The sequence below is a fragment of the Rhinatrema bivittatum genome, chromosome 4 (assembly GCF_901001135.1).
Source record: "Rhinatrema bivittatum chromosome 4, aRhiBiv1.1, whole genome shotgun sequence".
Taxonomy (NCBI): Eukaryota; Metazoa; Chordata; class Amphibia; order Gymnophiona; family Rhinatrematidae; genus Rhinatrema; species Rhinatrema bivittatum.
This window is the reverse complement of record NC_042618.1, coordinates 59,804,411-59,819,184: the sequence shown is the minus strand read 5'-3', so window position 1 is coordinate 59,819,184 and position 14,774 is coordinate 59,804,411. Positions and strand designations below refer to the sequence as shown.

Here is a 14,774-nt window from a genome sequence, read left to right as displayed (position 1 = left end):
CCAGGTGTCATGTCTTCACATCAACCCTCGTCAGTGATGCCATCGCATCAACCTTGGTGTCATGTCTTTGTGTCAAGGCCTCCGTCTGCCCTCATCCTCAGGCCGGCCTGCTGCTCCATGCCGATCCAAGTGGCAGGTCCAAAAGGGCTCAGAACGGTCGGAGGACCGTTCTCCTACCAACATCATCTTGTTGTTGGCGCTGGGAGCTTGCAGGCCCGGCAGAGGGTAAGACCGTGTCTCTGCCATCCTGGGACACGTCGCCAACCCTCGGTTTTGTCCTGGATTCGTCTGGGGTCGGGCTGAGGCCCAAGGCCACACTAAAGCACCCCCATTGTAACAGATAGGTTACAAATGTTTACTAATAGGTCTGAAATTTCATTTTTTAGTTCCTTCAGAACTTGGGTGTATACCATCCTGTCCCGGTGATTTACTACACTTAAGTTTGTCAATCAGGTCTACCACTTCTTCTAGGTTCACCGTGATTTGGTTCAATCCATCTTAATCATTACCCATGAAAACCTTCCCCAGTATGGGTACCTCCCCAACATCCTCTTCAATAAACACCGAAGCAAAGAAATCATTTAATCTTTCTGCGATGGCCTTATCTTCTCTAAGTGCCCCTTTAACCCCTCGATCATCCATAGAAAACTATGCACTCATTTAGCGCAGACAGCTGATTTTATATCATATGCGCATATACGCGTGTAAGTTATAAAATGGCTGCATGTCTGGGTGCAAGCTGCACATGCACGCATACATGGGCATATGTGGTTGTTTTAAATTTACCATCGGGGGCGATAACTTTCAAACAGCCACGTGGGCATACATGTCCCCTGGAATTTTAAATCATCAACGCAAATGTATGCGTACGATTTAAAATACACCTAACTCGTGTACAGTATGTGTGTCCCTATATTTAAGCAGTTATGCAAGGAAATTCATGTATCTTTCTTTAGGCTTGAAGGCTTTTACACACGCAAGAGAGCAAATTTTAAAACATGCAGGCATGAAGGAAATAACCAATTTGACCACTTACATCATCAGTTTGCCTAGTTCATCTATCTCTAGGTCATCAAAACCCCTCTGTTCTTCAGCCTGCACTCATCAGTTTACCCAAATCCCTTGCCCAGTCAGTTTTTGGCTATAACAAGTTTTTTTTCAGACTTACCGCAGGAATAAGAGCAGCAGAAATCTGTATGCCGCGTTAACCGGTTTTAAAATTGGGATTTACGCATGGAAATGGTGGCCTCACCCCAGAATACCCCTGACCCACCTCATAATCCACCCCTTTTTGTCGCGCATTCTGTTGCGCACGCATGGACATATACGCACATAATTTTCTGGATTTAAAAACGTGTTACTCAAGTATATAGACCTTTTACCATGAGCAACTCTTTTAAAATTCACCCCACCACATTTATATAATTGCATATACGAATGTGCATACTACTTACATGTTTATGAGGTATTTTTATGTGCGAAACCCCTTTGAAAATGTACTTTTATGTGTGTAGTTTTAGTTGGAAAATGTTCCTGCAGAAAAGAGTAGGTACTTTTCCTTGTGGCAGTTTTCAAAGTAAAAATAGGTGTGTTCTTTTCTTTTGAAAACTGGTGCACAGACTGGGGGTAAAAAGTACCTGCTGACTTTGCAGCAATGAAGTCAAATTTTCAAACTGCCAGCATTGCTGCAAAGTCTTCAGGTACTTTTTACCTGTGGGATTTGCATCAGTTTTCAAAGGGAAAGTGCATACATACTTTCCTTTTCAAAAATACCCTGGGGAAAAAGTACCTGCAGACATTTGAATCTGCTTTTTCTGCAGTTACTTTTTCCATTGGAAATAATGCATGTAAAGTTTAAATTTTAAATAAGCTGCCGAGAATAATATTTTAAAATAACTTGTGTGTTTACAGTGGCTGTGTGAGTTGCATACACAAATCTGTTGCCTTCCTTTTGGTTTCTTTCTCTGTTGTACTGTTTTACTGTCTGATAATTGTATATCTTAAATATGCGTTCTTTATTTATGTAACTGTATTAAGAAAATAAGATTTGCCATACTGGGTCCATCAACCTCAGTATTCTGTTTCCAGGTCACAGGTACTTGGATGGATCCCAAAAGATTAATAGATTCCATGTTGCTTATCCCAGCTAACTAGCCGATCTGCATAGTGGCTGAATAAAGACCTCCATATTTTCATTTATAAGATATGCATACCATAGATTACTATTCTCAGTAAAAAGAATAGTACAACAAGAATGTCTGTTCTTTACATAAATGTTTTATAAAATATACTTGCTTACTGAAATAAGTTTTCAATATTGCCACAGAAATGTTATCCTTAAAGTAAAACTGTAATAAATTTGATAATCTGATATGTAACACATTTAAAGTAAAATACTTATTGTATATAGTAATGTGAAAATTATGCACTGTTAATACTGATCACCATATTTTAAAGTACTTACCTAATTTTTTCTTTTGGTTCCCATATATTATTGCCAGTCTACAGTGATGAAAAAAATAATGTATTATAACATGCGTGTGAAGACTGTTTATAGACAGCTAAGTGAGATGCTTGAAAAACTCAAAGAAGAAAAGTGCAAATTACTAAAAGTGCCAGAAAAGTGCATAAAAATCCTCACTTTTACTTCAAAACATGTGAGTGCATATGTTTTCATACATTTAAGAACTTGCTAACAATGAATTGTTCAGAATTGGGAACATTAATAATCTTGTATAGATTTTTTGTTAGCATGATATGTTATTTAACTACTAACTTACAGTACGGAAAACAGGGTGGTAACACTGTCTTAGTAGTTTTGTGTCTGTCATTTCCCTTACATTTTTTAAACCAAGGATCCTCTTTGTTTACCCTGTGCTTTCTTGAATTCTGTTACTATTTTGTCTCAACCAACTCCACCAGAATGTCATTTTATGCATCCACCACCTAACATGAAGAAATATTTTCTGATGTTATTCCTGGTTCCAGCACCTTAGCGCCTCATACTGTGACCAGGGCCAATTGTTCTATTAGGTGAATTAGGCGGTTACTGAGGATGCCAAAATTTGTTCAGGGGTAAGTGTGGCAAAAGCTCTGGAAACCTCCAGATACCAACTACCCATTTTTAAGTCTGGCACCACAAAAGAGAAGAGAATGAATGCTGGGACGATGTGTGGTGGTGGTGGTGAGAGCTGGGGGGGGGGGGAAGCACCCGAGGAAGCTGAGTGGGTGGGGGAGCTGTGAAGAGAGGGTGCTGGGTGGATGGAAAGAGAGAAGGTGCTGGGCAGGTGAGGGTTGGATGGAGAGAGAAAGGATTTTGGGCAGGTAGGGGATGTTGAGAGAAGATGCTGGGCACTGCAAAAAGGGGGCAAGGGATTGAAGTAATGCTCATTTGCTGAACAGGGAGTGAAAGGGAGAAAGAGGAAGATGCTGCAGGGGGGGGGGGGAGAAGGAGAATAGAGATGCTGGACACAGGGTTAGAAAGAAGAGATGCTGTGCAAAATGACAGGGCAAAAGGGGAGGGTTTCAAGACTTGGCAGAGAGTGAGAAGAGAGTGAGAGATGGATGCTGAGTGGGGCAAGAGAGGGGGATGCTGGGCTAGAACAAGACTGAAAATTTGCCTAGGACGCCTAATACACCTGCACCAGTCTTTCTGTGACCTCATGTTCTAGAACTTATTTTCCATTGAAAAAAGGTTTTTCCATTGATAAACAAGACTAAATTAGCCATGATATGTGGGCGACTATATCCAGCAGCACTGAATGGATCTGTATCTCCAAGCTTTTGGAGCTGTTAGCTCTACTGAGCTTGTATGGGAGTTCCTGCATGGACGTTGTCTCAGAATCTCCTCAGATGTTTTTGTCTGTGTTTTGCACAGATATGTTTTTCCATCTCTCTCTTCAATATTCTCCTTAGTCTAAAAATTGTCTTTAAACTTACTATTCAGTGGCCCCATATAACACTTTTCAATGCTATGTGACCTTTTGGCTATCTTAAAAAAAAAAATAATAATAAAGAAGAAAAGAAGAACATTCCAGAATACGACATTGAAAAAGACCATCAGTGGATTCAAATCTTGCAACTGTGAACAGATTATGTCCGTCACAGATGGACATGAACTCTATTATATCTGCCCAGGGCTGGAATATGATCAAATAAACTGCCTTATATATGGCCAGATTTCTCCTAAGTACCAGTGGTTTTGGGTAGCGAAGATAGCCAGCTTGCAGCTAAAAAGTAAGAGTTGGTTGGCATCGAGAAGCCAGCCTTCCTTCGCGTCCTCCAGAAGCAACCAGAGCAAATCATCAAGTTGTGATGAGCCGAACTGGATGGTTCCAGGTGTGTCAAGCCCCAGATGGCCTAGATCATCGGAGTCGGTCAGAATGCCCACAAAGGCAAAGCACCAAGATTCCTCAATGCATTTGGTAGATTCTGCTCCAGTACCATCCAAAAAAATAAGATATGATGCAACATATACAAAAGCTATCATTAGGGAAAGATGCATCAAAATCATCTATGCAGTCGACACAAGAAGCATTAGAGCCCTTGTTGCATAGCTCATCAAAATACCTGTTGCACTATGCAGCACATCATTCAACACATAGAGCATTGGTGTGCCCAAAGAATGGTGCATTGGAACGCTTGATACAAGATACTTTAGAGCATTTAAAACAAGGTGCATTGAAGCATTCAAAACACTTCTCAGTGCATATTGCATCAAAAAAGTTACACACAAAGCATCGAGATCCCCAATGCAACTAGGTGAAGAAGCTCAGTCAGCACAGCAATGCACTAACCACCATGTTTGAAGCATTCATCAATGCAACCACCAGCTACCTTGCCACATTCGATGTAAAAAAACAAAAAGCAAAAGTGGGCCATCTCAGTATAGGCGATGCTCCAAAACTTTCTCCACTCTCACATCACTTTATAACTTTTGATCAAAGTCCATGGCGCTCCCCATTTCTTTTCTAATATTACTAGTATGCCCAGGTGAGCAATACACACAAGAAATATTGAAGGCAGCATTGCCTACATAATTATATGCAACATAATCACTTCAGTAGCTGAAACTAGGCTTCGTCTATTGCCATTCATTACCAGGGCACTGTCAGTCTCCCAGCTGCTGACTCCAGTCTATGACTCCATCTGTTAGGTTCTCCCTTTGGATTCAAATCCTCCACTAGTAGCAGAACATAATTCCATACTAATTTCAGATGAAGATGCTCCACCATTAATGCCTTTTCAAAAGTTGCAATAAGCTATGGAGCAAATAATTGATGTAGCAGTTAATTTTCAAAGGAGTTAGACATAATATACTATCATAGCAATTTTCAAAAACCTTTTACTTGAGTAATGTGCACTTACATGAGAAAATCCTATGGACAATTCAATGGCATATATCGTAGCAATTTTCAAAAGCCCACTTACTCGAGTAAATGCTTTTTTAAAATCAGGCCCATAGTGTGCAATGTTTTTGCCTCTATTGCTCCGGAACCAGAACAATCAATCTTTCCCCCAGCATACCCTATTCATCCATACTTTCCACAAAAAGTAATGCCGGATACACCACTGCTACCAAACTCTTCATTCTCAGGGCCTAGGGGGTTCTATTTCAAGTGAGTACCCACCTCCGCCAAGGGTCTTTCTGGGTTGCAGAGCCCTCAACCTTCACTAAGGTCCTCCTGGACTAGTATCCAATTACCAGGGGTGTCCCCTAGCAGCTCCACAGGAATTCCATCGGCCCCACCTACGGTTCCGCTGGACCACACTTCTCCACTGGAGGATTTAATGTACTCCAGATTTGTAGCATAGCAGTACATAAAGATCCAGATCCCAGAGCAGAAATCATGGGCATCTGAAAGAAACTAGACATTCTTGTGGAACCATCGGCCTTACCAATCCATGCAGTATTGGATGTCATGTTAATGTTGGAAACTCTATTCAGGCATCACCACAGCCCAGAAACTGGATTTGAAGTTTTGAATGAAAAAATCGCTGGGATATGAAGTTATGCAATTAAGATATAATTCAGTAGTGGTAGAATCTACCTTGAAAAAGATGAAGAAAATCCTTATACACTCCAACACCGCGCCGGGAAAAGATCACTGAATACTGGATGACTTCAGGCAAAAGGTTTTCCAGGGAGCCATGCTGACAGCAAGAATGTTACGATCCCCCCTGTTGCTGCGCTACAGGAGGTATCTCACCTTTCCACTGGAGGCCGCTTCGAAGCCAGGGCCTTGTCTGTGTACCATCCAGGATTTGCTCCAGGGCCTGGGAGGCCTAGCCATTCCTGAGGCCTGCCTGTGGCTTGCTGGCTGGACTATTGTGGGCGGGGAGGAGGGGCTTGCTGGCTGGGTTTGGACTTCCTGGTCTGGCCACGCCCTTCTCCCTAGGGGCCGGCCCGCAGCACTCCACCTCAGTTATAGGGCCAGCAAAGGGCGGTCCAGGTGAACTCCTCCCAGGGAGTTGCCCACTTCAGCTGTATAAAAGGACTTTCATTCCACTTCCTGCTTGCCTTCGGATTAGCCTTGCACATCGCTGTGTTCTGTCTGCTGATCCAGGTCCTCCGTGGTCGTCTTTGCTTCGATGGCTCCCTGTCCTGTCCTGTCCTGTCTATGAAGTTGCCTTGATGTCTGTTCCTGATGTTGCCTGATGTCTGTTCCTGATCCAGTGCCTGATCCAGTTCCCAATGTTCCTTCCTGCTTTAGGCTGCCAGGAATGCAGCAGACCTGCTTTAGGCTGCCAGGAGTGCAGCAAACCTGCTTTAGGCTGCCAGGAGTGCAGTAACCCACCGCTTCCTCTTCCCTGCGCTTGTCCGCTCCCGCGTTTGTAGGACAGGGTGGTCCGTGACCAGTCCAGCCGTGCTGGCTGTGTAGGGCGCCCTGAGAGACAGTGCCCATGTCTTGCTTCAGCCCTGTCTTGGATGTCTTGCTTCAGCCCCCGTCTGATGTCTTCAGTGTGCTAAGGACTCTGTCTGCCCTCGCCTCTGTCCGGCCTGCCGCCCTATGCCGTACCCAGCGGCAGGTCCGAAAGGGCTTGGAACAGTCGGAGGACTGTTCATCAATCAACATCCCATTGTTGGTTGCCATGGGTGTGCAGGTCCGGCTGAGGGTCAGACTCCACTCCTTACCCCCTGCTTCAGTACCCGCCTGTCTCACCATGCCTGCATTGGCTCACCTCCCACGGTGTGGCTTGGGGCCCTCCTAAGTCTTGCCGTGGCCCAAGGGCTCACCACCTGCTTAGAAGCGACCGCGCTCCTCGCGCTTGTAATAACAAAGAATTACTCAGCATCCGTTCTATGTGGTCCAGTACATATATGACTGTGTTCAGAACTTGAAACCATTCATTCATTCAGAATCCAGTGAATCAATAACACCAACCCTTGTCTGTGATTTAGAAGAGTCAATCTGTCACCTACTGCACTTGGCTTATAAATCTTTTGACACAACAGTTTGCACTTCACTGGCATCAGTTGGAGCTTGATACATGATTTGGCTATGAGCAAGCAGGATAAGGGAAGATGTGCATGAAAAACTGGCTGACTTACCCTGTTTCATGGAAAAGTTGTGAGAAACTATCACAAATCAAAGAACAAAACGTGGCAGTCCAGTCACTTTCTACTGCGGCAGAGCCACATTAATCTGCCTGAAGTTTGTTTAAACTAACTTATCCCAGAAGACCATTACTGCCTGCCACTTCTGCCTACCCAGTGCCAGCAAACCCATCAAGCCTCTACAAGAGGTCATTTCTTTCTTTTTTTTTTTTTTTTGGTTTAAATGTTTGCAGAAGGCACCACTGATCAGGCTTCTGAATATGTTCCAGAAGTAGTGAAGGAAGCTGAAAAGAAATTGAAGATAATCCATATAATCTTGATGCTTGGAGCATTCTCATTTAAGAGGCACAAAATCAACTTATAGACAAAGCATAGAAGACTTATAATCATCTTGTTTTGTAGATTCCCAGTTTTGGCAGATTCGGTAAACTGTTCATTGAAGCAGAGATCAAAGCAAAAAATGAATACAGAGTTGAGAAGTTTCAGAAATGTCTTATGAAGGTTTCATACATAGACTTATGGAAAGGGTCCTAGACTTAAGGAAAACTAACTTTCTTAAAATGGGGGAATACCTCAAGGAGTCGTTAGCTGGATGGGGAAATCTAGGGGAAGTAGAAGCACAGTGGGCAAGACTGAAAGGAGATATCAGGGCAACTAATCTTTTTGTTAAGAAAGTAAGGGAAGGGAGCCACCTCACCTGACCTGCCGTCATTTGGACCCCATGAGAAGAGAAGCGCCTCCCGGGACATCAAGGCCACCCGACACTAATGTTATAACCGCGCCAGAGGCCTACAAAAAGAGGTGCCCTGTGGCAAGCCGCCTCAGGTGCCCAAAGCCACACGCTCCTTATGTCATTTTTTAAAATTTATAACAGCTAAGGATGGGGAAAAAGAGGAAAAGGAAGGTTCCCTTTCTCCGAGGACAAGCAGGATGATAGTCCTTAGACATGGGTGATATCATCAGATGGAGCCTGGCACAGAACTTTGATCTCAAAGAATCTAGAACATTCAAACATGCCCTACTGAGCATATGCAGCTGTAGTCATCACCCTGCCCCTTAGGCAGAGTCCCTCAGTCTCTTTTTTTCCACGGAGCCAGGTGGTCGCAGGAGCCGTGTATTCGGGGTATTCAGCTTTGCTCGCTTCCTCACAGACTTTGTAAGTGATTTTTTTTCTAGAGCTGCAGTTGTTTTCTTTCCTTTTCCTTACAGCAGTTTTCTTTTCTTTTTCTTCTCTCCTCTGTCTGCCAGCCGCATGGTTGGTCTTAGTCACTATGCAGTCTGGCAGAGTCTATTTCTTCCTTTTTAAACAAACAAACAAACAAATAAATATATACATACATACAATATACTGCAACTGTAGTTTAGTTTCTGTGTCCTCTCCTTACTTTGTCTTTTTTTGTACCTTTTGTCCAGTCTGGCAGGACTGACTGAGTGCAGTCTGTGGGTGATCTGTGAAGGCCTCTGAGTCTGGGGACTCCCTTGAGTTCTACCCGAGCTGGAGTTCCATGTCATTTCACCGATTGGCATTGATAGAGGTCAAATAGCGAAGAGATCGAGGACCATACCTTTCCTGTATGGGGGAGAACTTATCCCCCCCACACCCATAGGAACTAGTCTCCACGGGCAGGAGCCCTGGATGATGTAGCCTCCCCTCCTGCTTGCCGGGTATGGCAGTGCAGTCTCCCTGGGAGAGAAGATGAGCAGAAGCCTGGGCAAGCACCTTCGGTGCATTTCTGTGATCAGTGCACCGTTAATCTGACGCATTGATGTCAGGACCACGTCAGGGACCAGGACTGCCTTTGAGTTCCATGGTCACTTTTGATGCCATCGAGGGCCTGGGGCGCCTTCGATGCCATCAGAGTGCGTGATTGCCCTTATTGCCATATGGGCCTTCCATGCTATAGACATTCGTGGACTCGAGGCACCGGAGTCCTTGAGCGCCTGGGGCTTCAAGGTTGCGGACCCATCCATTCCATGGATGCCTCTGTTCCATTCCATGCCAAGGATGCCCTAGTTCCATTCCATGCCATGGATACCTCATCCATTCCATGGATGCCTTGGCCTATTCCATGCCATGGATGCATCTGCAAGGGGCATGGCCTCTATGCTGTGTCCACCCTCGGGGCCGTTGAGGTGCATGGCCTCGTTGCCATTGTGGTGAGGAGCTGCCCCAATACCATTGATGCCCTTGATGCCATTGAGGTGCGTGGCTGCCATAGAGGAAACTGGGCCCTGGTTGTCCCCGTGGCTGTCAACCACCAGGGCTCTTGGGAGCCCTCAAGTGCCACTGAAGTCCTTGAGCGAAAGGGACTTCGGCCTTGAATGGGTCAAGTGTTAGGATCGCCCTTTACTCAAAATACCCTTGGATGCCGAGGCATACCGGTGTAGTGGCTGGGTGCCCTCAAGGCATCTTGGTGATGTCCTGATTGAGATCTGAGGGGCATTGTGCTGTCTCATCACTGGCTTACAGATATCGGGCACCATGGAAACCGATGATCTCAGGGGCACTGAGCTGCTGGAGTCAGTATGCATCGTAGGCCTCACCTGGATTCATGCACCATTGGTGTTAATTGTTGCGACCGCTCTGCCTCACCTCTCTTCTACCCTTTTCCTCCTCCTTGGGAAGGATAGCTGCCTCCGGTGCTGATTGCCGAAACCCTCGGCGTCTCCAATACAGCATGGCTGTCCCCATCCGCCATGCTTCTTCCTGAGGCCTCCTAGGCACGCGCTCGCACACCACCTATGCTTTTGTATACATCATGGCAGGAACCTCGGGGGCATCCCCACCGCATGAGTCAGTACCTCCGGGTATTTAAACCTCCGCTCTGCTATAGCTCAACGAGCTAGCAAAGATTTCAGTTTTGCTACTCTGACCGCTTCTAAGCTGCTCACTTGGATTCCTCTCTATTCTCCTGGGTAACTCGCTCCACGGAAGCTCTGGGTACCTGCTCCTCGGGGGCCTCTCTCTTCTGTCTGCCCTTCGGGGTTCAACTACCTAACCTAAGGACACCCACTCCTCGGGGGTTCTATCTACTTCCTTCCAGGATCCTTCAGCACTCCTAGGTACTCGCTCCTCGAGGGCCTATCCTGCTCAGGGTATCCTGCACCTCGGACCTCAGGTCCCTCTCTCATTTCTTCTACCAAGGAAGTTACCAGCACTGCCACTCTGTGAGTATCGCTACGCTCCAGCTCTCCTTATTCCACCATTCAGGTTCGGCTTTTCCTGCCCTGCGGAACACTACTCAACCTTGCTACATCCGGGTGAGACCATCATCTATAGAGACTTTATGAGCTTACTGTGATATCGCTGGCCTACAGTACTTTCCCTTCCTTGAAGCACGATCAACTTACATCAGCAGTAAAATAAAGCTTTCTTTCCTCAGTGTCTGCTTACTAGAGTCTAACCTATCGTTGTGGTTCCCCACGGGGCCCCTCCCCATGGGAGGAGTCATCGTCACTTCAACCAAGAGTCCACAATATGCCACAAACAGAACAGATTGCTAACTCCCTGGACTCTGCTCAGCTCGCGGCCTTGCAGGCCATTCCTGGCCTAACACAGCAGATCACTGAGCAACAAAAGTCTCTGGAAAGCTTAGCTACTGCCTTCAATCAGTTACAGGCACAACTGAATACTTCAGCAACTCCAGTGAAAGAATTGCTGTCTCCGGTGGTGACTGTCAAGACCACCTTACCGTTATCCACGCCTACTCGCTTCACGGGCGAAGCATGGATGTGTAGAGGGTTTGTCAACCAATGCAGTATTCATTTTTCTTTGCAGCCTACCCTCTTTCCCACAGAAGCTTCCAAGACCACCTATATCCTATCTCTACTTGAAGGAAGAGCCTTGGCTTGGGCTTCACCGTTATGGGAACGTGAAGATCCTATCCTGAATGACCTATCAGGATTTCTGAAACTTTTTAAGTCTGTGTTCGACGATCCGGCTCGCCAGAACGTCGCTGAATTTGCTCTGCTTAACCTCCAGCAAGGTAATAAGCCACTTATAGACTATGCGATCGAATTCAAGACTTTAGCATCTGAACTACACTGGGACACTGGATGTCTACGTGCTATCTTCATGAAGGGCCTCAACTCTCGCTTGAAGGATGGACTGGTGGCTCGTGATCTGCCTGATACCCTTGAGTCTCTTATGGAACTGGCTGGGAGAAGTGACTGCCGTATTCGAGATCGAACTCAAGAGGGTAAGAGTCCTCAAAAGTCCGCCTCGGGAGCTAACCATCCTAAATCCGTGCCCATTGCCTCAAGCCTACCGTCTGCTCCCTTAGAAGAAGACGAGCCTATGCAACTAGGCCAAAATCATTTAACTTCTAAAGAAAGACGTTTTCGCAAATGCATGGGGTTATGCATGTATTGTGGCCAATCAGGCCACGCCGTCCAACCTTGTCCCATCTGTCTGGAAAACTGACGGGCCTAGGATCTGCAGGAGGACTTCTTCTAGGCTTCACCTCTCCAACTCCTCCATTATCTTTACCAGTCTCACTACTCTGCGGAAGCCTTGAATTTCAGACCCTCGCTCTCATAGACTCCAGAGCCGGAGGAAATTTCATCTTAAAATGCTTAGTAGAACATCTATGGATTCCTACCACACCATTAGCTAAACCATTGCTATTGTCTTCAATCCATGGGGAACCACTTCCTGGAGAAGTTTCATTGATTACCCAGTCCATTGGCCTGCGCACTGGAGCTTTACACTCTGAATCCATTTCCTTCCTCATATTGGATAAGGCCATGCACCCGGTGGTACTTGGACTGCCTTGGCTACGAGATCATATGCCACAGTTTAATTGGGCCACGCTGGAATTATCCCAGTTGGGGACCTGGCTGTCATGGTCGGTGTCTCGCAGAAGTCTCGCCACTAATTTGCATGCCCACTACACCAACTTTACCTGGCTTACTTCCACAATACGCCTCCTTCCAGGATGTCTTCTCTAAACAAGCAGCAGATGTATTCCCTCTGCACCGATTTTTCGACTGCACTATAAACCTGAAACCTAATACGGAGCCTCCAAAGGGAAGAGTTTACCCTCTTTCTGCAACTGAGACTAAGGCCATGTCCGCCTATATACAAGAGAACCTTCACAAAGGATTCATCAGACCCTCTAACTCCCCAGCTGGTGCAGGATTCTTTTTTGTAGGGAAAAAGAATGGCACCTTACGTCCCTGCATCGACTACCAGGGGTCTGAATGAAATTACCATCAAGGACCTGTATCCCCTGCCCTTGATTTCTGAACTATTTGATAGACTCCAGGGAACCAAGATATTTTCTAAACTGGATCTCAAAGGAGCTTACAATTTGGTGCGCATTTGTGAAGGAGACGAATGGAAGACAGCTTTTAACACCCACAAAGGACACTTCGAATATCTCGTCATGCCCTTCGGATTAAGTAACGCACCTGCAGTCTTTCAAAATATGATGAACGACATCTTACAGGACTTATTATATCAATGTGTAGTAGTATATCTTGATGATATTTTGATCTTCTCACAAGATCTACAAACACATCAAGAGGACGTCAAGAAGGTTCTAAGACGCCTGTGGGAATACCACTTATACGCAAAACTAGAGAAGTGCAAGTTCCACAAGGAACCCTTCCTGGGCTACATCGTTTCTAAAAACGGGTTTCAGATGGACCCTAAGAAATTAGAAAACATCCGGGATTGGCCCCAACCTACAGGCCTGAAGGCACTGTGCCATTTCTTGGGCTTCATGAACTACTACCGTTCCTTTATTAAGAACTAATCATCATTGACAGTTCTTGTTACTGCTATGACCAGAAAGGGAGCCAATCCCACCAACTTGTCGCCTGAAGCCATATCAGCCTTTCTGACTCTCAAAGAGGCTTTTCTAAAGAAGCCATGCCTCCATCTTCCAGACCCGCATCGCCCATTTATCGTCGAGGTCGACGCATTGGATGTAGCCGTGGGAGCAGTTTTGAGCCAGTATAGCGAATCCAATGTGCTCCATCCCTGCTCCTTCTTCTCAAGGCGATTCTCGCCTGCCAAAAGAAATTACAGAATCGGAGACAAAGAGTTACTCGCAATCAAGCTTGCCTTTGAGGAGTGGCGTCCTTGGCTGGAAGGCGCACAACACCAGATAGTAGTGTACACCGATCACAAGAACTTAGAGTATCTTAGACATGCTCAACAACTCAATCACCATCAAGCAAGATGGTCACTCTTTTTTTAACAGATTTGATTTCCTCTTGAAAAACATCTGGGAGAGAACACTTGGGCTGATGCCCTGTCATGATCCTTCTCCCCTCAGGATGTGCCTGACGAACCCCATCATATCATTGACCCCGGGAGAGTGGTTCTTGCAGCCACTTATGTCATACCCGCCAGGAAGACGGTTGTGGCTAGAAATCAAAGGAAGAAACTGTTGAAATGGGCACACAATTCTCGTCTAGCTGGCCATCCTGGACAGAGATGCACTTTGGCTATGTTACAGCGGTATTACTGGTGGCTAACCATGAAAAAGGATGTACAAGCTTATGTGGGTTCCTGCGCTGTCTGCACCAAGCAAAAGCCGCCAGCCGGACTTCTGTGGAGTCTGCTACAATCCCTACAAGCTCCTAGCGAATGTTTCTGTTGCACTGTAAACCGGTGTGATCTGTATACTTTACAGGAATGTCGGTATATAAGAATTCAAAATAAATAAAATAAATAAATAAATACCAGTGCCGGATGAACCCTGGACACATATGGCAACCGATTTTGTGGTAGACTTACCACTCTCCAAAAGGGAACAATACCTTTTGGGTCACCGTGGACCTCTTCTCCAAGATGGCACATTTCGTAGCTTTACCAGGATTACCTTCTGCTGTGGAGTTAGCGAAACTCTTCATCAAACATATCTTCCGCCTTCATGGAATGCCTAAGCATATTCTGTCCGACAGAGGAGTACAATTCACTGCCAAATCCTGGAGAGCATTATGTCAAAAATTTGACATCTCCTTGGACTTGACCTCTGCTTACCACCCTCAGTACTATGGTCAGACTGAAAGAATGAACAGAACACTTAAACAATTTCTACGATCCTACGTTAACTCAAGACAGAGTGACTGGGCAGAACTGCTGCCTTGGGCAGAATTTGCTATCAATTCGCATCCTGCTACATCTACAGGGTCTTCTCCCTTCCAACTAGTCTATGGACGACAACCACTTCCTCCTTTGCCAATTCCCTTATCGGTGGCTTCT

The 14,774-nt window shown here is 45.7% G+C and overlaps 1 protein-coding gene and 1 pseudogene across 1 annotated transcript in view; both read left to right on the top strand.

The window, feature by feature from the left end:
- LRRC9 (leucine rich repeat containing 9) overlaps window positions 1–14,774 on the top strand; it is a 1,004,248-nt gene that overhangs the window by 265,537 nt on the left and 723,937 nt on the right. The window contains 1 exon segment of the mRNA XM_029598189.1: window positions 2,502–2,657. Within this exon segment, the coding sequence (XP_029454049.1) occupies window positions 2,502–2,657 (156 nt within the window).
- On the top strand, window positions 7,782–7,933 carry LOC115089592 (annotated as a pseudogene).